Here is a 24862-nt window from a genome sequence, read left to right as displayed (position 1 = left end):
CAGACAACCAGTTAATCATTAAAGAAAATAACACTATGCAAGATGTAAATATACAACGTCCATGGAGGAAAAAATCTCAGATATAAACAAGGTTGTCAAGAATACCCACACTACATCTCTCACACATACTGCTCACCACACACTGTCTTATGCTTGGTATATAAGCGAAACCATACCAAATTTCAAAGACCTTCAAAACTGCCTAATGGCAGCACTGCTCTTCAGCAATTACTAAAACAAACAGTAAAAGAAACACCAAATATCTCACATATGCCTACACCCAGTGGTCCCCCAAAAGTAAAGCCCATAACCAAGCATATACTTTACTTAATAATCATGTCTCTGGGGACTTATTGTGCAATACACAGAGGCCCATTCTCCAGGTTAGACAAGGAGAGGATAATGGTTAGCTGCCTATATTGGAGGCAGGATTCACAATATCACCCACAGAGCCAGGTCACTTTACTCCACGTACCAGTATGATTCTATTATAGTCCATGTAGGTGTAAATGACCTGAGATACACTAGAGCATATGAAAAGAGACATAGCAGATCTGTCTGATTATGTATCACAGATAGGTGCTAGCCTTGCATTGACAGCATTCTACCTTCACCAAGGATGATGCCATAGTATGAATAGAAAATGATGGATTTTAATAATCGGCTTAGTTTCTGGCTTTACACCAATGGGATCCAATATCTGTCAGCATGGGAGAACATGATCAACAGACCACATTGCTTTTCCAAGGATGGGCTGCATCTCCCTCCACCTCCAGGCTTTCAGATATTGGCTAAAACTCTGTCTACCCCTTAGAGTTTTTTTTAGGCAATGCCAATAAATACAAAACTATCAACATGGTTAAAAAGTCCCCAAGCAACTTTAATGTGTTAATGGTCTGAGCTAGGTGCCCGAACAAAAAACTTCACACCCTTCAAGCCCTCCTCACTCTGCAGAATGTAGAAATCTGTGCTGTGACCGAGACTTGGTTTACAGCTGTAGAAAGTACTACGGCAGTGCAAGGCTACAGTGCCTTCCACACATTCAGGCCAGTAACAGCACAGACTGGGGCCAAAGGTGGAGACATCTTGATTTGCATTTGCAACAGAGGAGGAGGTTAACAGGATGATACCATGAAGATCATCCAAGTGCAAGTCACCATATATAAGGTTCCTCACCATATCATGGGTAGCTAGAGATCACCATTCATTCCCCATATTGTCTCACAATTCTTTCCTAAACCTACTAAAGAGGTGTTCACCATCAAACCAAACACCCTATTCGTGAGTAACTTTAACTATGCCTCTACAGACTAGGAAACTTACAGTGCTTCAAACTCACAGGCACAATGCTTCCTGGACTTTATCAACATAAACATCCTGGAAAAGATAGTGCACCCCCTGTGTCATATCTTCACTGGTGAGATTGGATCGCAAAGCTGTCTTGTTTGAAGTAAAAATCAGCCCAGAAAACCCAGCTGAACCAGTAAGATTTAGTAACTATTCTAAGGAAAATTACATCCTGTTAAGTGACTTTTTTTTTTTCAAAATTCAAGACTCCCCCAAACCACAAGACCACAGCTACCTATGCAGAGTTATTCAAAGAGTCCCTATACAAACATGCTGCATAAAGGCTGTTGTACCTTCCAGAAGTAAACCCAAAACAAACTCCTGTGTTGAAATCCTCACCTAAACAGGCTATATGGCCAAAATCAGGATGAGCAACTCCTTTAAAGACAAATGCTCCCTTATACAACTAAACAACAAACTAAAAGCCCTAATTAAGTCCAACAAGACCAACTATGAGATCAGAATAGCCTCGCAGGCTAAGGACAGTCACAAGGCCTTCTTCAGCTACATCCGGAACCTTAAAGGTAACATACAGCAGAGTGCTGAACTGATGGTGAACGGAACCACCTTCACTGATCAGGGTGACATAAATTTACTGGTTGATAAATTCAGTTCTAACTTCACCCCCTACTCCTCCAGTTGAAATCCCCTGAATCAGGAGCTGACAGCACTTGCTAAAGCAAAGAACGTGGCTTCTGTGCATCCCAGTAACATCCCTGGTTGCCTCCTGAACAGTCAAAAACACACCTATCAAAACCACTTGACATACTTGGAACATAAGTGAATGGAGGACTGCAGCAATCATTCCCCTCCACAAGAGCTGACTGTCAAGTGACCCAGGGAGCTACATACCTATCAGTCTAACAAGCCTAATATGCAAAGTCATGAAATGAATTATCAAGCAAATGCTAAATAAGGACATTGGCAAACTACAGACACTGGACCCATCCCAATTTGGCTTTAAGGGAAGGTTGTACTTATTTAACTTGGTAGACTTGGCACCAGAAACACTAGATCCAGGGATGTGAACTTCACTTGCAACATAAACAGAACGTCCCAGAGAGACAGATGTGTGTCCCAACAGATCCCCACATTATGGAATAAGTTCCCCATCCATGTAAAGCACAGTTCATCCCTGCCTCTATTCAAACAAAACCTTGACAACTGGATAGGAAATTGTAAATTTACCCCCGATCTGGCACCCGTGTCCCTTATGGACAGAGGCTGTCAATGTGCAAAGTTAATACAAAAAGTGTTATCCTAAATAACACTTCAATACAAATCCCTTAGTTACCTCCCTACTAACATGCCATTGGCCAAAATGGCACCAGTGATACTTGAGGTCCGTATGGGTTTGTGGTATGTGGCTAGGCTTGTAAGGACTCCAGTGGTCGTTAGCTTAGTAAAAACCTATGAACCTATCAGTTCATGCATAATTTGATGGGTAAAATAGTGTTTACATTGGTTAAGGAATTCAGAACAACAAAATACGGAGGACCTACCTGTTCACACAAGGCAATACATTGAATATTGAATATGTTGAGAAGGCACTCCTAATACATTTGCAAATGTATTAGGCGCATACTGCATAACCTGACCTGGCCAATGCATTCGATACAGCCCCACTATGACATTGTTAGCTTGAGCTAAGCATAAATCCCTATATAATTCACTTGAGTGCTGACTCGCAGACAGCACCCAAGAAGTAAGGATTAATGAGACCACCTCCACCAAGAGACCAGTCACTAGCAGAGTACCCCAAGGCCTGTGCTGAGCCCCACTCCTGTTTGGCATTTACGTCTTGGAAGTCAAGGCTAATGTTCAAGGCATCTGGCTTGCCACATTCGCAGATGACTGTAAATTGGGAGACAAGACAGCAACATCTTGCAAGAGGGGTTAACACAGAAAAATGACTGGTGCCAAAATCATGGGCTAAAACTCAATGCCAAAAAATGCAGTATAATGCCATTTGGGAAACTCTCAACTGAAGTTAATTACTGCATTGATAAAATGTCCATAAGAGTTGACCAAGTAGTAAGGGATCTGGGAACATTGATAGACAGCAGTCTGGCCTTTGACCAACACATATCTAAAATAGTAAGAAAATCATTCTATGTCTCTCAGCTTAATAGATAAGAGTATGGCATCCAGGTCCAGGGTAATTATAGTACCACTCTACTCGGCCCGTATCAGACCTATCATAGAGTACAGTGCACCATTTGGCATGTACCTGTAAGCAGCCACTTGCAACAGTTGGAATGCCTACAAAAGTTTCTCACCATGGTAATTTAGGGCGTGAATAATACCCTGTTCTACACTGATTGCCCAAAGGCTCTGTCTCAGTATTAAGTGTCCTACAGTCTGCTGAGAGGAGATCTTTGTCTGGCTTACAGGATTTCCTCAGATCCAGCCCTGATGGATCTGTTGCACATGCACAAAATAAACAGCACCAGAAACACCAGATCCAGGGATGTGAACTTCACTTGTTACAAAAACAGAATGTGCCAGAGAGACAGATATGTGTCCCAACGGATCCCCACACTATTGAATAAGCTCCCCATCCATGTAAAACACAGTTCATCCTTGCCCCTGTTCAAACAAAACCTTGGCAACTGGATGGGAAATTGTAAATTTACCCCCTATCTGGCACCCGTGTCCCTTATGGACAGCGGCTATCCATGTGCAAAGTTAATACAAAAAATATTACCCTAAATAACACCTCAGTACAAATCCCTTAGTTACCACCCTACTAACATGTCGTTGGCCATATTGACACCAGTGATACTTGGGGTCCATATGGGTTTGTGGTGCATGGCTAGGCTTGTAAGGGCTCCAGTGGTCATTAGCTTAGTAAAAACCTATGAACTTATCAGTTCGTGCATAATTTGTTGGGTAAAATAGTGGTTACAATGGCTAAGGAATTCAGAACAAAACAGGGAGGACCTACCTGTTCACACAGGGCAATACATTGAATATGCCGAGAAAGCACTCCTAATACATTTTCAAATTGTAAATAAAAACATAAAATAAATAAATAAAATGCAGCTACAACACAGGATTGTGGAACCTAATATGAAAAATTGATATAATTAACAAAAAAGGTGCAGCTATACCACACTTCCAAGATTATAAAATAAACTTCCCTTTTAATCAAAAATATTGTTTGTGTATGTGTGTGTGTGTGTGTATGTAGGTATGTGTGTGTGTCTTTGTCTGTGCCTTTGCAAATAATTTGCACACAAATGTTACACTCAAACATCTTGAAGACTATTGGTTGTTAGTAAATTATGCAGGTGAACTTATGAACCTAAATCAGTGGCACAAGGTTTTGTAGTTAAAAAAACTTTTGTTACATTCTATATTCTTTACAAGGGCTTGCACTGCACCATTTAGATGTAATTTCATTGGGAGATGTACCATTTTAATGAAGCTATTAAAATATTATCCTTATTGTTATAGAAATTATGGCATCTGACTGCACTCTTAAATTATAGCCTATGAATGAATTTATCTGGCTTCATTTTGAGTACAAGTACTTCTAAAGGCCATAGCAAGTTCCAATTGCTTTTATCCTGTCTCAAAGTGCTTGTGTAGGCCAGACATAACCAAATATACAGTAAGTGTGTCTTCCATTACAGCAGACCTCTGTGTACATGTTCTTCACTACTCTAAATGTACTTTAGTCATAATGAAGGCCAGCTTATGGAAGGAACTTTTTTATGTTTCTTTTTCATTGTTCTGCAATGATGATACCTGGGGATTACTTTTACTACCTTCTAGGCTGCACTATTCAGATTACAGTTGTTATCCAATAGTTTGCAAAAGGAAATCATAGGTTTATACGTAGTTACTAGGCTATTGGCCCTAGAGCCTATATAAGCCTAGCCAAAAAGGTACCCTGGCTTTCGCCACCCAAGATAATTATTTTCCTGTGCTCCTGTCAAGCAGAGCCACAGAAGTGATCCCCGGGGTGAATTTCCTATTTCCCATCCAATCATCAAGAATTTTCTTGAAGAGTGCTAATGAGGAGCTCTGTTTGACATAGATGGGTAGTCTGTTCCAGAGTATGGGAAGTCTCTGGGACATGAATCTATCCCTCCAGCATGTTCTGTTTATTGTGGTGACAAGGTTTAGGTCCCTAGAGCGTGTAGCTCAGAGGGATTGGGATTTCTTTAAGTGGAGCATGCTCAACAGCTCTGGGTTTGACATAGCTTTGTATGTTAGGCAGAGATCGCCTCTGAGTAGGCGATATGCGATGAAGTAAAGCTGGAGTTTTTTGAGACGGTCTGCGTAGGGCATCTGTTTGAGGCCAGTAATCCTCTTTGTGAGGTATTTCTGTGGCCTCTCCAGTGTTGTAGATGTCATGTGAGGTACATACCAAAAGTGATGAGTAGAGGGGAACAATGACCTCTTTTTTTCTGGATGAGAAACCTTTTGTGATGAAGTGTGCCACGTAGAAGGATTTCCTGACCACTGTGGCAATGTGATTATCAAAGGAGAGACTACTGTCCACATGTGTCCCAAGGTCTCTTATCACACTACTTATCACACTTTTGGTGTTAAGTTGACTACCACCTATGTGGTAGTTCATGGATACAAAGTTTTTACCAAAGGGGATGACAATGCACTTTTTGGCATTGAGCTTCAGCCCATGGCTTTGACACCAGGCATCTGTCTCAGTGACACCCTTTTGTAGGATGTCCACATCATTAGGAGTTTTGATTATGGTTCCCAGTTTGCAGTCATCTGCAAACTTCGTTAGCCAAAGACCTTCTGTGTTAGCCTGTACTTCAGAGAAGTAGACACCAAACAGGAGAGGACCCAGGACTGAACCCTGTGGTACTCTACTTGTCACTGGTCTGAAGTCGGATTTGGAGTCTGCTGCTTTCACAGTGTGGGTTCTGTCTGTGAGCCAGTTGGCAACCCATCTTGTGACATAAGGATTTATACCTAGTTTAGTGAGTTTATCTATAATTCCAGAGTAGGGGGTGGTGTCGAAAGCCTTGGCGAGATCTAGATAGGCTGTGTGCATCACCTTACTCTCATCTATGGCTTTGGTGGCTGCTTTAAAGAAGTCTATCAGGTTTAGGAGACATGTTCTGCCTTTTACAAATCCGACCTGGGTGGGGTCAAGACTTTGGAGATTACCAATGTCTTTGTTTATGAGTTCCATGGCCTTGCAGACCAGGCTCGTCAGGCTAATGGGGCGATAGTTCCCAGAGTCTGTCATGGCTCCCCTTTGTGGAGTGGTTTAACCGTCATGGTGCACCATTCAGTGGGCACGAAGCCTGAGGTGAGGCTATGATTGAACATGGTACTTAGGTGGGGTGCCAGTTCGTTCTGTAGTTCGTGTAGAACACAGCCTGGGATATTGTCAGGTCCCATGGATGCTGTGTTCTTGGCTTTGGAGAGCATGTTTTTTACCTGTGCAGCCATGATTACAGGAACTTTGCATTCTTCTGGTGTAGAGATGGGCCCTCTAGGGGGTGAGAGGGGGATAAAGTTAGCATTGAACCTATCTGCCAAGATGTTGGCAATATCAGTTGGTTCTGTTATTTAGTGCCATTGTGCTGTAACTCAGAGCAGATCTGAGTGTTGCCATTGAGATTCTTGACATAGCTATAGAATGCTTTGTGGTTGTCTTTAGAGTCAGTGGCAATTTTGTTTTCGTAATTAGCTTTGGAGGATTTTATGAGGGATCTCAGCTTCTTACTGAGGCTGACCAGGGAGCTCCTCCAGTCATGGGATTTTACTCTTTTTTTGCAACAGTTTCTTTCTTCTGTTGTAGAGTTTGTTTATGGCAGAGGACCACCAGATTGGCTTCCTTTTTTGGAGGATAGCATCTTGGTTCTGTTAGGGATAGCACGATTCATGCACTCATGCAAGCACTTATAAAGTGCATTTGTGTAGGATTCAGCAGTCGTACCTCTATTGTCCGTCTGCATGGATGTCATGAAGTTTGCCACTTCTGTCTTAAGAAGTGTGAAGTTGGCTTTGGAGAAGTTTTTTATGGTGGTTTCTCTAATGGGGGGTAGGGTGGGATGTGGATGTCTAGGGTGATTAGCTTGTGGTCGGATCTGACCAAGGAATTGACCTCTGGTGTGGAACATCGGTCGCCCATCTAGGATATTGCTGCCCCTAGTTGGGGTGTGAATAAGTTGATCTAAGACGTTGGAATTTATGAATTCCAGAAAACATTGAGCAAAAGAGTTGGTACATGAGTAGTTTTCCCACTTAATGGTGGGGTAGTTGAAATCACCCATTATTAGGGTATTGGGTTGTACCCTAATATTTTCCAGTGTATCCAGAAATGAGGAGTGGGAATCCTGGAGCATGGTGGGGGGTCTGTAGCAAGCTACAATTTGGATTGCGGTCTTGCCCAGAGTTAGCTGCACTTGGATAATCTCGGATGCATTATGCTGTGCAACTAGCCTGAAGGTGTGGATATCCTTAATGAATATGGACACGCAATGTCTCATTTTCCTTGTACTAATGGGTAAGTCTGCATAGTGTATAAGCAAAGTGACATCCTTGAGAAGAGTTGGTGTGTGCTGTTATTGATAATCCTGATGGTGCAGAAAGCAAAATGACAATGAGTTTTAGGCAATCTGCCCTAATAACTAACCTTAAGCAGCTATTTGAAATGCTATCTGTCACAACTGCCTCATTGAAAAAAGGCAAGACAAATTAGCAAGTCCCTGCTAAGCTAACCACTGTACCATGAAAAAGGAAAACACAACATATCATACTCGTTCTATCCTCTTTATTCAGTAAACAAGTTCCTTGTATAACCCTCCCGCAGGAGCACAGTGTATTACTCTAGAAGAAATATAAAGTTATTAGAATTATTTCACTTTTAGTTAAATTCAATGAGATGAACATTTTTAGGCCTTCAACTGTGAATAAAATACAACTCTGATGTCGGTGTATAACTGTACTGAAAAAGAAGCCCATTTTCCTTTGACCAAACTGATTGCTATTCCTATCACCTATATAAAACGGCAGACTATGCAAGCACCCCACTCCCACTATTTCTTACCTTAGCATTACCTAAGGGAATATGAGATACCAGGTTGCAAATACGAGCTAATACCCTTTAGGTCTAAAGCTTCTGGTAGCCTTGGTGTTTCATGCGGTGTATTCATTTTGTGCTCTGTCTTTTTTGTCATAAAGAAGCTTATAAAAAACTTCTCATGGTGCATATGAGTTCAAGTGTATTTTATTTTTGTATACTAGTAAGGGCATAGTACTTTACATCTACTTAGTGAAAGTAAAATGATCATGTTTACACGTGTAAATAAATATATTTTCTTGCTTTAAAACTCACAAACCCCAAAATATGAGAACTTATGTGTTCAGTATACATACATTCCTAGGTCCAGCCTGCATTCTCACAACTTTTTTGTCTTACTGATAATATCCTAACCACAGAAAAGTTTACCTTATTCAGGTTGGAAAGCATTTTTTTACAGTTTACATACAAAACAATTAGAACCAGCACCGCCTGACAATCCACTTTACAGGTTAGTTAAAAGTCTGCATGTTGTACTGCTACTGTATCTGGCAGTCTGCAAAGGAGACGTGTTTCCAAAAAGTGTGTACTCATTTGTAGATTATTATCAGTATAAAGAATGCCTGCTCATTACTTCAGAAATACATAGTGTAGACAATGCAAATATTTTGGTGACACGCATTTATTACAGTGAACACAGAATATGTAAGAACATGTGGTATCACGCACGCACACAAACGTAGTATGATAACGCTTTAACAAATGATACCATCAATTATTTTTATGTTATAAACTGTTTGGAACTTTATCTGATTTGCAAATATTTTCATTTGTGCTACATTTTTTAACATGGTAAATGTTTGCTTCGTCAGGCTGACAAGCTCCTCCTCTGTGGAATTCCCCAGCAGCTCCTCTGCTGAGTTTCGTTTTCTGTACATAGCACCAGTATTCAGCAGTAACAGCTGTTTGATACTACTATTCAGAGCACTGTAAAATCTCAAACATAATTATAACATTTTTTTCTGTCCTAGAGAAGTCTTCTGTAACTGCGCCCAGGTAATTTAATATGAAGGTGATCATGTACAGAAATTGTTAATGTTTAAAAGTGATACATATGCTAAGAAGAAATTCAAAGTGACATATTTGTAAACTAAGTTTAAAAACAAAGTGACAAGTGTACAACCCCCTGCATCACCAGTGGTGTAAGAAATAAAAGTGACGACTTCAGTTAAATGTTTTGTCTCATACTGATGAAGCATACGCTTCATTGCTTTCTTGTTTGTTTACTCATTTATTACTATTTGCTATCCGGGTAAGTGATCTTGCCAACTGACCCTTTTTCAGTCATGACCTGGGCTTACAGAGCAGTGAACAATAGTAAAACATCTAATAACATTACAAGTTATATGTCTAGTATTTACAACAGTGCACTAAATGCCAAGAGACATCAGTTTCTGTTGTATTACCTGACTGGAGAAAGTTTGAAAGTCAGAATGACTAACAATGTAGGCTGACATAATAGTTAACCATAGTCTCTACAGCAACTACAAGAAAATTCAAACAGGAGAGGCTTTTAAGCAGTTTCTTATAATCTTTCATGGACTCCTGGTTTTTGGATTCTGTTGGTCAGTGGTTCCTGGTCAAGGGCCCAGTGCAAAGAAAGCTCTTTATTCCAGTATGGTTTTGAACCTTGGGTGAGCAAAGGTGAGCAAAGTTATCTTGTGTGCTTGTCAGTTAATATGTACTGTTGAGAACAGGTCTATATTATATTCTCGAAAGCCGACAGTGTAGAATCTGACATTGTCGGTACTATAATATCGAACACTCAGAATCTCGAGTGTGTAAATGGAAATCTCCGTAAGGGAAGATTTCCATTTACTGCAATGTAGTGCGGTCTAGGAGTTGGTATATTTAAGTAGCAGGGGTTGTGGGAGGTGCAGGCCCCCATGTGGGGGGTGCAGGGAGGTTTGCCCCCGTGCTTAAACTCATTAGGGTACTTTTTTTCTTTTTTGTGTATGTCTTTTTACACGCTCGAGGTTCTGAGTATTCGACATTGTCAGCTTTTGAGAATATAATATAGACCCATTGGGTCTATATTACATTATCGAAAGCCGACAATGTCGAATCTGACATTGTCGGCACGAGAATATCGAACGCTCAGAATCTCGAGCATGTAAATGGAAATCTCTCCGTAAGGGGAGAATTCCATTTACTGCAATGTTGTGCAGTCTCAGAGTTGGTATATTTAAGTAGTGGGGTGTAGGATGGCTTGCCCCCCTGCTTAAACCCATTAGGGTACTTTTTTGTGTATGTTTTTTTACACGCTCGAGATTCTGAGCGTTCGATATTCTCATGCCGACAATGTCAGATCCGAGAATATAATATAGACCTGTTGAGAACAGGAAGTTTTACTTTCAGAGGTAGGCAGCAATCTTGTTTTAGGAGCCTGAAAATTAGTGAGCGTAAGAGAAAGGTGGCCCTATCAGTTACTGAGAGCCAGTTCGCATTTTAAGTACAGTACAATGGTAGAGTAAAGGGTGAGCAAGGAGGCGACATGTACAGATTTTGTTTTCCACTGTTTACATTCTGTAGGTATTGTAAATTGATTGTAAGAGTAGGAAAGTGCACCATATTCAAGTTTAGGAAGTTAGCACATTCTTAATGATAGCTAATTGGGCTTTTAGTGAGAAAAGGTACATGATTTTATAGCGAAGCTTAAGTTGAGTTAGTACTTTATTACTTATAGAGTCAGTATTTGCTGTAAAGGAAAAACTTGAGTCAAAGATAAATCCTGGATATTTTTATTCAGTAGCATTGTGAATGCATTACCTTTATGGCATGTTATATAAATAGGTGGGATGCTGGGTAATTTCTTTGTAGATAAGAATATTATTAAATTAGTTTTCTTATGACTGATTGGGAGCCGGTTGGAATAAGACCAGTTGCACAGCTTAGTCTTCTTGGAGTTTCATTTGTAGTTTAGAATGGTTATTACTGGATTGCAAGAGGACTACATCATCTGCATACATAACCAAATTGAGATTAGAAATCTCAGTGGGACTGTCATCGATAAAGAGGAAAATAGTAGGGGGTCCTAATGCAGAGCTGTGTGACTCCTACATTTAGAATACCCATGGAGGAAAGAGAGTTGTAATACATTTGGAAAGTTCTGTTTTGTAGCACCCCATGAAACCAGTGGATAGTACTATGCCAGAAGTTAAGTTTAGCTAACTTATTACAAAGCATTACTTGACAGTTTCAAAGGCCCTGGTAATATCTATGACCAGATTTGTTGTGATATTTCCTTCATTCATATTGCAATATATAGTACTGGTAGCCATTATGAGGGCTGTGAAAGTGCTGAATAAATTATGAAAGCATGCTGTGCATCACATAGTAAACCATAACAGTTAATGTGCTTCAGTAGTTGATTCTACAGTAGTATTTTTTTTCAAATATTTTAGTAACAGGACAGAGATTACAGATGGGCCTATATTCATTCAGTTGTTCAGGAGAAGGGATTTTTGGTAATGGAATAATGAATGAATGTTTGAAGGCAGAAGGGACAAATGCATTGGTTAAGGTGGGTTTGAAGATAGGAGTAAGTGGTTTCACTATCTTCTTAGTAGTCAGTCTTAAGAAATTAGGGTGGAGCTTGGAGAAATTGTCACCAGAATTGCTGAGTTCTTGAGGAAGGGATTTGTTTTGGCTTATTTGTGGAAAGTGGAATGTTGCATTAAAAGAGGCAAGAAGGTATAATATATTGGTGGAGAAGTCTGCTACTTCATCTATGTGGGGCTCCTATGGGGGGAAGTGTATTTGTAGTATTACTTATAGAAGGCTGTCGATGACATGCATAATTGTTGGCAAAAGTGGTGAGATTGCTAATGTTGGATTTATATAATGTATCAGTTAGTTGTCGTAATACTTTCGAAAATCTTTTAGATTTAGATCTTTTGTTTTTTCCCCTCAGGTATGTGGCTTTAGCTGTCTTGGTGGCAATACTGAACTTCTTTTTAATGATTAAGAAAGGATTGCTGAAGATGGGTATTTAGTTAGTCTAGTTTCCAGGCCTTTCAGGAAGCATCTCTTGCTCTAATTTTTCTCTTAATCTCAGCTGTTAGCAAGGGCAGGCCTCTACTCTTACCTTCTTTTAGTAAGTTGCTATAATAAATCCTGTATTGGGAAAAAGTGTTGCATAGAAAATAATCTACTGCAGCTGAGGGATCACTCACATTATTTAGCGGTGACCAGTCTACAGAGCTAAAAAGTATTTTGAGTTGAGGGAGCTTAGTGTTTGGGAGGTAAAATTCTATAACAATTCAGGGAAGATTTATTTGTGGGGGGGGGGGGGTTGGAAGAACTGTTACATATCAGATTCTCCTTTAAATAGCTAGGAAATGAATGCCATTCTGAAGTGTCAGTAGGATAAACGAGAATATCTGTAATATGTTCCTTATTGTGTGATTATCTTATTGTGTTTAAAATGAAGCACATGATAAACTTCCCCATCTTAAAGTAATTTGGTAAGGAAGACAAACAAAGAAATGCTCAAAAAAAAAAAAAACATTTTATTATTTATTTATTTATTTTACATTTGTTGACTGGGATAGTCCGACTGGATACATGCCCATTTTCAGCAGGGGCCTGGGGAGAAAAGCTCCAAACATTAAAACATTACATTGAAATTAAGCATGGACATTAAAAACAATTCTTGTCAGACATAGCTGAATTTTATATGGTTACAGACAATCGGATAGAAGCAACTAGGTATTACTTAAAATACTGTTTTGTATACTATAGTATGGGAGAAGTTAGTCTGGATTCTGGCAGGGGCAAAGCCAGTGTGTCAGATTTTTCTTGAATTGGTTTAGTGATGGTTCTAGTGTTAGATCATCTGGAAGTGAATTTCAAATTTTGCCTACCAAGTTAGAAAACAAGGAGTCACCAGCTGAGTTGTTAGTTTTGAGTGTTTGAATTAGTAGTTTGTTAGAAGATCGCAGTGGTCTGGTGTTCCTGTAGGGATAAATGATGTTTTTAAGTGCAGGGGTATTATCTGGTTGGTTGAGAATTTTGTGGGCTACTACAAGTTGATTGTACTGAAGTGAGCTAGTCAATTTCCATACTAGAGGTTTACGGTTTTGACAGTGGTGAGTTCTGTAAGTAGAGCCAGTGGCAAATCTAGCAATGTTATTATAACAGCTTGAGAGTTTGCAGAGTTCAGATTTGTTCAAGTTAGTAAAAAGGGAGGAGGCATAGAAAAGGGTGGAGAGAAGATGAGTTCAGGCAATGGCAGTCCTTGCTAGTGGGGTAAGGAAAGGTTTATTTTTATATAGGGAGCCCAGTTTTTTATCAATGGTTTTAATAGTTTGATTGATATGCGCATCAAATTTAAGGTTATTATCAACAGTTACCCCTAAGAGTTTAGTATGGTTATCTGGGGAAATAACAGTTCCTTTATTAGAGGAAATCATAAAGGAAAGTGGTGTTGACCTGTGAGTGGGGGAGAAAAATAGTAGTTTGTTTTTTTTAGGGTTCAAGAGCAAATGACGGCATGAGAGCCAGTTCTCAACTGTGTTAAATGTTTTCTGGAATAGCATATGCAGATTAGATGGGGTGGAGGCTGAGCAGATCAACGTGGAATCGTCTGCATATTGTATGCATGTAGCATCTGGAATGGAAGAGTAAAGGTCATTAATAAAGATTGAAAAGAGAAGAGGTCCTAAGATAAGAGTCCTGGGGAACTCTAGGGGTGAGGGGTAGTAGAGTAGATACATTTCCCTCCCATAGGACAGCCTGTTGTCTGCCATTCAGATAGGATTGAAACCATTCAATGGCATGGTTATTCAAGAAAATGGATTTCAAAGTGGCAGTGAGCAGTTGGTGGTTGACCATATCAAAGGCTTTGCATAGGTCGAGGAATAGGGCTGAGGATAGTTTGTTGTCATTATGGTTATGATTAAAGACATTGGAGAAAGAGAGGAGGGTAGAGGAGGTACTATGGTGTGGCCTAAAGCCATGCTGAGAGTTAGCCAGCAGATTGTTGTGTATGAGATAGTGCAAGAGTTGTTTATAAATACATTTCTCCATTATTTTGGCCAGTGGTGAAAGTATGGCAGTGTGTCTATAATTTGATGTTGTTGTGTCTTTCGGCTTTTCCCGGTTAGGGGTCACCACAGCGGAACTCAGGTCCGGTAATGATTGGCAGTAGATTTTTACGTGCCGAGCTGCCAGCCTTAATGCACATCCTTCAATGAAGGTACGCCCATTCATGCATGTCTCCACACAGAAGACGCTCTAGCTGAGAATCTAACGGGACAATGTCTTACTGTGAGGTGACAGCGCTAGCGCCACACCACCACTGCAGTATATGGGTCTATAATTTGATAGTTCTGTGGAATTGCCACATTTGTGGAGTGGTATGACAAGGGATGTTTTCCAAATGGAAGGGATGGAGACTTCGAATATGGTTCTATTGATCAAGATTAGGACTAGATAAGCTATGACATCTGCAGCTTTTTGTAGGTACTCTGCATGTAGAAGATCTGCAGATAGGGTGGTCAGTTTTAGTTTTTTAAGCAGGGAACGGATAAGTGAGATAGGGATTGGTTGGAAACTTAACGGGAGATGGGTAGCGGGTGAGGTTATGATAGAATTAGTGCTTGTGGGTGTTAGCTGGCTAGTAAGAATCTGGACAGTCTCAGTAAAAAAGCTGTTAAAGGTGTTTGCAATCTCTTCTGGAGATTTATGGGAAGAAGTGAAAGGGGTAGGAGTGGTGGATTGTCCTGGATGGAGGAGTTTATTTATACCTGCCCAAAACTTTTGAGGTTTGTTTTGATGTCTTTGTTGAAGATTATAATAGTAGTTTTTTTGTCTAGCAGAATGGATTTTTGTGTCATTACGAACTTGTCGATATCGCAGATGGTCTAGAGGGGCTTTGGTGCCATGCCAGGTGGCCCATTTTTTATTTCTAAGTTTGACCTTTGCTTTGGTATCCTTTGTAAGCCATGGTGCAGTTTTTGTTTTAGTTTTAGTTCTAATGTTACATGCGGGGGCAAGTGAATCAAGTACGGCAAGAAATTTAGTAATAAAGAATACTACTGCTTCATCAAGTGGCAGGAGATTTAGGATTGACCAGTTACATGTTTTAGTTCATTTTGGAAGTTGGCAGGATTGAAGTTCTTATTGTTTCTAATTGTTTTGTGAGTGGGCTGGTGGGGATCATCAGTTTTATGTCTGATGATGTAGGTTAGAGAGTGATCACTAAGGTCATCAGGGAAAGTCCCACCTCTATACATATGGGGATGACTATTGTAAGTATCCAGTCTTCTTCTTTTGGCTTTTCCCGGTTAGGGGTCACCAGAGTGGATCACCTGTCTACTCATGATTGGCAGTGGAGTTTTACGGTGTCAAGTTGCCAGTCCAGCGCCCAACCTTCCACAGGAGGCACACACATGCACACACTTACACCTAGGGCCAATTTAGAGTGTCCAATCCACCTACAGCAAGTCTTTGGGATGTGGGAGGATACCGGAGCACCTGGAGGAAACCCACGCAACCACAGGGAGGACATGCAGACTCCACACAGAAGGCACCCCAGCCGAGGATCGAACCAGAAAACCTCTTGTTGTGAGGTGGCAATGCTTACCGCTGCACCACCGGGGCCGCCCATTGATAAGTATCCAGTCTAAGTTGCTTTATTGGGTTTACTGATCCTAGTGGGGGAGGATATAATTTCTGTAAACCCATATAGATTTATATGGGTGGAAGGGGATTCTAAGGAGTATGAGTTCCAGTTTATATTGATGTCTCCAAGCACAATGGTTTCCTGGGGGTGGTTATTGGTTAACCAGTGGAGTATGTCATCTAGGATGTTAGTGTTATTGTCTGGGGGAATATAGATACAGACAATATTTATATATTTGTATTTGTTAATGTGTAGTTTGGTGAGAAGAAATTCTGCTTTATCAAAACTGAGTGGTGGAAGGGGTTCTCTAGTAACTTTTAGTTTAACTCAAATATATTACTAAATCTGCATTGTCTGGCAGTCAGTGCAAATGCTTAAAGCTATACTTTACCAAGCTACTTCATGTGGTACACGGTTTGATTCCCTCAGTTTTCATTTGCCTTCTGTATGGCCCTGAGCTAATCACTTAACCAGACAATGATTTGGGGAGGACTTCTGACTGCATGCCTAGTAACTACCTGTGAACCTGAACTGCTCTTTTCACTGATACAAAATTGAAACCACAAAACAGAATACAAGATTTTAACAGCATTTTGTAGCATTAGCAATTCAAGTGATGATGTTTCATACTGTTAGAAGAATGTAAAATGGAATTAGACGTTGCACGTTCGATTCTCAGTTAGAGTGTCTTCTGTGTGTCGACATGCGTGAATGGCATTCCTTCATTGAAGGTTGTGCGTTAGGCCCGGTAAGCCAGCACGTAAAAATTTGCTGCCAATCATTAGCGGACTGGAGTTCAGCTGTGGCGACCCCTAACCGGGAAAAGCCGAAAGACAGTGGCTCAGTGAGTCTGCTGTTCCCCATGCATCACCAGGTAAAACAGTTCCTTCACTCACTAGCTGAATCACATATAATGATGTACTCCTCTTTACTACCCCTCTTGTTCACACCATACCTCCTTACCTTGTATGAAAACCAGTTTCTTACAGGATTTCAGGTCCCAAAAGGCCATGCTATCACTCCAGCTGTAAATCCTTCCACCTTCAACCTTCAACCATACTTACAGTACCAGATCCTATCCAACATCTTGTTTAGTCTATCAACATCTCAACCCCAGGCACATTAGCTCTAGATCCAAACACTACCACAGACTAATAAACAAATTCCTGAAGTTCATCACCAAGTATATAGACTCAACCTAATACTTGGTGGTGATATTCACCCCAACCCTGGCCCACTCACTTCAGATACACATACCCCCTCTACTTGTAATCTAAGCTACAAACCTACAATTTATAGGCCAACTAACTCTCTCCTAGTCTGTCATCTCAATATTAGAAGCATTAATAACAAGGTACATGAATTGCATGCACTTCTGGATGTCCACTCCCCTGAGATTCTCTGTTTATCTGAAACCTGGTTAAAACCTAACACTAAAGACAATGAAGTGTTACCACCTGGGTACAACATACACAGGCTGGATTGTGCTTCGAGGAAGGGGGTGGGGTAGCTGTACTCTATAAATCTGAGTTGAATGTCACCATAGATGTAATACAACCTCCTCAGATTAATAACTCTGAGATTCTTGCCACCAAATTGCAACTTAATAAAAATAAATGCATTAATATCATCTCTATGTACATTCCCCCAGGTAACAATATATCTACATTTGAAGATATCCTGCACTGGTTATCATGTCACTACCCCCAAGAAACCCTACTACTTGGAGACTTTAACATAGACTGGGGCACCTGTTCCTTAGAATCCCCAACCACCCATATTAACCTGCATGCATTTACACAAATCATATCCACCCCTACCAGGATAGGTAAACCCAACCAAAACGAAAGTATACTTGACTGGGTACTCATAAACAGTCACCCCCAACTGTACACCTCTGGTACCCTCCTTAATGGCCTAAGCGATCACCTTCTCACATATGTAATTAAGCACAAAACCATTAATTCCCAACAACCCTTACTCAGAAAGGTTAGAAACAATAAAAACTTTGACCCTGCCAAATTCCAGCAAGAACTAAACTCATGTAATTGGTCTATTCTAAAACACCTCCCCTTAGAGGAAGCAGTAGCATACTTTAACAACAAATTCCTTGAGATCCTTGATTTGCATGCACCTGTTCGTTCAAAGAGAACCAAGGCAAAAACTGCACCATGGCTTTCTATAGAGTCTAAACTCAAAATTACCCATAGAAACAAAGCATGGGCTTTATGGCGTTCTTCTAAAGACCCTCAAGATCACATTAAATACAGGCAATCCAGAAACGAAACCAAAAAATCAATTTTACAAGACAAAAAACAATACTACTGTAATTTACAGACAGTAAATCAAAATAACCCTCAGAAGTTTTGGGCAGGTTTAAATAATCTACTACATCCTGGACAAACTTCAACCCCAATCCCTGCTGCTACTATTGATAAAACCCCTGAAGATGTTTCTGATAGTTTTAACCAATTCTTTACTGAGACAATTCAAGCCCTAGCTAGCCAACTACCTCCTAGCTCCCCTGGTCCTGAAAGTAGCACCCCTAAAATCCTACTTGCGTTCAGCTTCCAACCATTCGCCACTTCACTTATCCGTACCTTGATCAAAAAATTAAAACCCACTACACTTTCTGCTGATCAACTCCCTGCAGAGTACCTACAAAAATCAGCTGATGCTATTGCTTACCCCGTCTCAATACTAATCAATCGAACCATAGTAGAAGCTAAAATTCCCACCATCTGGAAAATATCCTATGTAATCCCACTTCACAAAGGAGGCAGCTCTACTGAATTCTCCAATTATAGGCCAATAGCTATACTCTCTCCACTTGCAAAGATTATGGAAAAATGTATTCATAGACAATTCATGCACCACCTAATCCAAAATCGCCTTATGGCAGACACTCAGCATGGCTTCCATCCTCATCACAGCACTACTTCAGCCCTCCTAGCCTTTACTAACACCATAAACCATAATTGCAACAATAATTATATATCCTCAGCCCTCTTTTTGGATCCTTCCAAGGCATTCGATATGGTTGATCACCAACTTTTAATCCACACCCTGCAAACATTCTGTCCAGATACTGGAGCCCTCCAATGGTTTCAGTCCTACCTGAATGGTCGACAGCAGGCTGTCCTCTGGCAGAACAAACTCTCTAACCTTCTACCTAACACCCTCGGAGTACCACAAGGCTCTATACTAGGGCCCTTGCTGTTCTCCATCTTCATTAATGACCTTTATACTGTCATCCCAAAAGTCAGCTGTATCCAATATGCTGATGACTCTACTCTGATTTGCTCAGCCACATCTCCAGTAGAGTTATGGTCAGCTACCCAGACCACCTTTAATACAATAGAAAACTGGCTTTCTGAACATCGTCTGATCCTAAATCCCAAAAACTAAAATGCTGTTATTTTCACCAACATGTAGGTCTACCGCTTTCACCTTTACCATAAAATCAAATGATGGCACAATAATCTCCCTGACCCATCTACAAAACTATTAGGTGTCATCATAGACAATAATCTCAAATTTGACCTACATGTTAACCAAACTATCAAAACCATCAATAAAAAACTAGGGTCACTTTACAGAATAAAAGCCTTCCTAACCCCTCCAGCTAAAATTGCCATAGCTCGCTCTCACCTTCTTTCAACCCTTCTGTATGCATCCCCTCTACTCTCGAATTTGAACAAGACTGTCCTTAACAAACTCTCAATTTGCTACAACCACATTGCCAGGTTTGCCACTAGGCTGCCTTTTAGGACACATCATTGCATCAATCTAAATCAGCTTGGTTGGCTTGAACTACCTAGCCTAATCCAGTATAACCAACTGATTATGGCCTATAAAATCCTCTATAATCCGGACAATACTCCTGCACTTAAAAATATTATCACCCCTATAACAATCCTAGACCGCTTGATCCTCTAACAAACTACTAATTCAGACTAGCAAAATTAATAACACAGCCGGTGATTCTCTCTTTGCAAACTCTGTAAGTAGATCCTGGAACTCACTTCCAGCTGATATTACCTTACTTTCCACCTTAGGTCAATTTAAAACTAGACTCAAACAACATTTGTTACTTAACTGGCTATGTCAATGTATCAAGCCTGGCTAACTCGAATGTGTAAAAATCTGTTAACCAGTTTACTGTGTAATTTAATTTAATCCTGACTTGTGCTCAGGACTAACTTTAACCTGTGGAACTTGTTTAACTTGCTTACTTATGTAATCTCTGTAAATAATCTGTTTGTAATATGTAATGCTGGTATTATGTAATGCTGTATCTGCTTACCCTTGGATCTTTTCTCCCCAGGCCTCCGCTGAAAATGGACATGCATCCAGTCGGACTATCCCGGTCAACAAATGTAAAATAAAAATAAAATAAACAGATCAGTTAGTTATGTTCATATGGGGCTAGGGGGCTTAACTTCCTAGAATTTACATTTTATTTCATGTTGCAGTAATTAAATAAAGCCCATCCCCCAGTTTATATACCACATCCTGGCTTTTTACTCTAACAGAATTGGGCTAACACAGTATAATGTAAAAAAGACAAAGCATCCCTAAAGCAATTACATTTAGGGCAGCTGTCAGAAAACTTAATGAATGAATGAAAATTTTACGAGGAAAATCAAAATATCTACAGTTATTTCTTTTGCAGGGGTTCCTGGGAATTATCCAGATTTCCTATGAAAAATAACAACTGCTTCTGGACACAGTAGTTAAGCCAGTACAGAACTCAGGCTCAGCAAATCTTCTCAGTGTTATGATATAGTAACAACAGAGGAAAACTGAAAAGGGATACTTCATTTGCTTATTAGGGTGACATTTAAAAAAGTGGAAAAGCATTTAAACTCTTAAGGCCTATATTCTAAAAGTAGGGGTTCCTATTATGTTATCGAAGTTCTGAAACTTCGAACACCATAAGGTCAAACCCTTATGTTCGAAGTGTCGGAACTTCGATAACGGTAAAATAAATAAATAAATAAATAATAATAACAAAAGACAAAAAAATAAAGTATTGCAAGCAGGGGGGCAAGCCCCCCTGCCCCCACCACTCTTTAAATATACCAACTCCGAGATCGCACTACAGTGCAGTAAAGGGAAATCTTCCCTTTCCGCACTGTATTGCAATCTCAGAGTTGGTATATTTAAAGAGCGGGGGGGGGGGCCTGCTTGCAACAGTTAGGTAGGTTTTAGGGTTTATATTTTTTTATTTTTTTTTACGTTCGAATTCTTGAAACTTCGAACATCTGAGTTCGATGTTCTCAGGTTCAAAGTTTCAAGGATTCGACAACGTAATAGGAACCTAAAAGTAGCATGTCTATTCTTCCCCCTAGGAAATTAAAACTTATCAATTTAGTCTTGTAAAATAAGAATGCTTTGTTGATTTGTTAAATGAGAGTAATTAGTCATCAATAAGCCTATCGATATTTTATTTCTGCTTCAGTCGTAGGGGTTTTCAATTCACCTCTCCTCCTGTCAACAGATATGTTCTTGTGTAAACTAATGAAGTATGTTGTAGTAAGGTACAGTAAACTCTCAGTTAACCGGAACGCAAAGAACCGGAAAAAAATATCAAAGAAATACAGTACAGTTTTCATATGTTGCACTTTGTTTCCCCCCTGCAGAAACATAACTTACATTTTTAGAGTTTTAGAATTTTAAAAAGGAAGATGGGAATAAATTCCCTCTCTCCACAACCTGAGAACAAGTCAAACCAAACAAATAGTATAGGGTACAGTATTAGTCAGGCCTATTTTAATAGTAACTTTCAAGCAACCAGGAACTACAATTATCCGGTATCTACCAATCCCCATGGGTGTCGGTTAACTGAGAGTTTGTGTAATTAGCTTTATAAAGTGTGATCGCCTCTAAAAGAATAATCTCTTTATATTACCAGATGACTACATGAACAACCTTATTCCATTTGAGTGGATCATTACTAGTTAAAACAGCCTGTTAATAAAATGCATGAACTATAAATGTGGAAAAGCCATGTGAAATTGTTCAGACTTGTCACAACATGTAGCTACAGCAATGTTCTTTAATGAAGCGTGCTTAGACTGAAAAATTCTTTGACAGTCTAGACTTCATTAATGAACTATGTTTTGGTATAGGCTACTACATACACTAAAATAATGTTAAGCTTTTTGTCAGTCTATCCTTTAAACCCATTCTTGATTTTCTTCTTCGAATATATTTATAGCTTCTTCTTCCTTTCTCTGACAGGATAAACTGCCTATAAGTGAAGAAATATTTTCAAACCTCCTCCTCCTTGAATCAAATTCCATCCCCTCCCCAACACATACATACACATACACACATACATACATGCACATGTGAACCCATCTTAAAAATGAATAAAAGAAAATAAAAATGCTTACCAGATATACTTGCTTAAGAATGTATGTTGCTGTCCAGATTTCCAAACAAGATAAAAATCCAAAGACTACCAACAGACTACAGATTTTAAAATCTTTGTTGAACTTCATGACTTTAGGGAGAGTTTGATGCTCACATCGGACAAGTAATCCTGAAATCATACTGATTCCCTATGGAATAATTGCATTTAAGTGAGGAAGTAAAATGTGTGCTTTTGTCAGTAAACGAAAGAAAGCAGTGTGGCCTCAGCCTGGAAAGTCCCTGGCTGTGAGTGACACAATAAAAGCACAGTAGCATTGGTATGTTCCTAAATAAACCTAACAGCCACACCCATCTGTGGAGAGAGGAAATGTTACAGAACATAGAGAGTGGAAAGAGAAAGCCTGAGAACATTTGTCTTTTCCAGCCTACATTTAGTCAAAATATAGTAAACAAGTCAGTTTAAAACAGAATATCCATTGTAGCACAATTGCCCAAGATTTTTTTTACAGAATAGAGCATGCATACATTCTACTAATAAAAATGAATGCATGACATTTTCAGTGTTGTAATCAATGAAACTGATAAAATTTAAAACACATTTGAATCTATGTATGGGTGAGAGAAAATTAAGTTAGAATATAAGGGAATCAGTGTTCCTTGATGGCAGACTGCGGTGGTGGTGTTGCGGTAGTGTTGTTGCCTCACAGTAAGACGTTGTCCTGTTCGATTCTCAGCTAGAGCGTCTTCTGTGTGGAGACATGTATGAATGGGCGTACCTTCATTGAAGGTTGTGCGTCAGGGCCGGCAACTCGGCACGTAAAAATCTACTGCCAATCATTAGTGCTGTGGCGACCCCTAACCGGGAAAAGCCGAAAGACACAACAACAAAAAGTGTTCCTTGATGGCCAAATTGCCTGAACACTTATGAAACCTCTGCCCATGACCTGGCCATGTATCCATTTTATTAATACAGCACATATTCATGAATTTCCAAATTGTGAGGTGCTGTCTCTCAGCTGTCCCTGATTTTATAGAACGACCCTGACTTGGCCTCACGTTTTGGTCTGTGCTTTGTTAAATTTGTGATTTTTTGGCAAATCACTGAGGATTACAGTCACTTAATGATGCAACCATTAGAGTTTCAGAGTTGTAATTTTTAAGAAAATTAATTTTAGTACAAAATCCTGTTATTCTGTTAAATCTTTAAGTGAATAAAAGCATTATTGAAAATCTGTCCCTAATTATGGGCCTCTGACCTCATTATTTTTGGATTTGTCCCTGACTCTTGAGTGAAGTTGTTAAGAACCATGCATATTTGATTAACTAGTCCTATATTAGAAAATGCCCCTGAAGAAAAATAAGACTTGAACTGTACCACTGACTCTTTTTGAAATAATGGAAGTGTATTTTCTACCACTGAAACACATAACTCCATGCAGCCCATTAACAGAGAGCATGATATTGTATTTAGTATCAGTTAGTCTTGTAACAAATGGAGTCTCACAAGTAAAAAAAAAGCTTCCCTAATGTCCAAGAAAATAAGATGCCAGTCAGTGTATTACCTTCTAACAGCATCATGCTAACAAGCAGAATAGGTCAGAAGTCATCCAAAAACTCAGCTCAAGCAGATTCTAAGCTTTTTTTGTTTCAGAAAGTGAAATCCTGGGGAAAAAATCCACGAGTGAGGACACCTGAAGCTGTGAAGCATTCCAGAAATAATGATCTGACAGTAAATTGCTTTAGTAATCACAACGTAAAATGAGTTTGAGAAGCAACAAGAGTAAGGGTTGCTGTGGGTTTGCCCCAAGCATGACTCCATAAAATAAGCTTCTCTGTTTTCCAGTAAATAAACATGGATGCCCAGTTTGATAATGAATGAAAAACAGAACTGTTTAGTTTTCTCAGGTTTGCAAATCAGAAGTTTAACTGGTATTAAACATCATGTCTTTCTTTTACATTTTTTACATAAACCCAGTGGGCTACTGGATTCATTCAGTTATGAATGACAGCTTTCATTGTCCTTCTCATAGCTGTAATTCTAACAAAAAATAACAAAATAAATAGTGGCACAGTGATTAGCATTGCAGCCCCATAGCAATTGGTTGTCTAGTCTGCTTCCTGTGTAAGGTGCCGTCTGTGCTGCGTCTGCATATCTTACCTGGATCTGTATGGATTGTTGGTGTGTGCTCTGTGTTCTTATCATATCCCAACAAAGTGTTGCAGTAGACTTGGCATTGTTCCAAATTGTCTGTAGGTGAGGGTGTGCATATGTGTGCGATTGTGTAAGCGCGCGGGCGCGTTTGTCTGCATGTGCTTGTTCTGATAGACTGGCATGCGATTCAGGATTACTTTCTCAGGCTCATGCCTGTTGAATGCTGATTCAGGCTGCATCTGTACTTTAATCATGAACTAAATAAACTGAATAATCCAAAAAT

General features: G+C 39.7%; 1 protein-coding gene across 1 annotated transcript in view; it reads right to left on the bottom strand.

The window, feature by feature from the left end:
• The window catches only part of LOC122789410 (tumor necrosis factor ligand superfamily member 10-like), a 290170-nt gene extending 267459 nt beyond the window's left edge, over positions 1–22711 (bottom strand). The window contains exon 1 of the mRNA XM_044056839.1: positions 22448–22711. Within this exon, the coding sequence (XP_043912774.1) occupies positions 22448–22606 (159 nt within the window). The 5' untranslated portion in view covers positions 22607–22711. The remainder of the gene's footprint in view (positions 1–22447) is intronic.
• Between the last annotated feature and the right edge of the window lie 2151 nt (positions 22712–24862).

The sequence above is a fragment of the Protopterus annectens genome, chromosome 14.part0 (assembly GCF_019279795.1).
Source record: "Protopterus annectens isolate FY-2018-M chromosome 14.part0, PAN1.0, whole genome shotgun sequence".
NCBI lineage: Eukaryota > Metazoa > Chordata > Ceratodontiformes > Protopteridae > Protopterus > Protopterus annectens.
The sequence above is the reverse complement of the archived record's forward strand: the minus strand, read 5'-3'. Positions and strand labels throughout refer to the sequence as shown.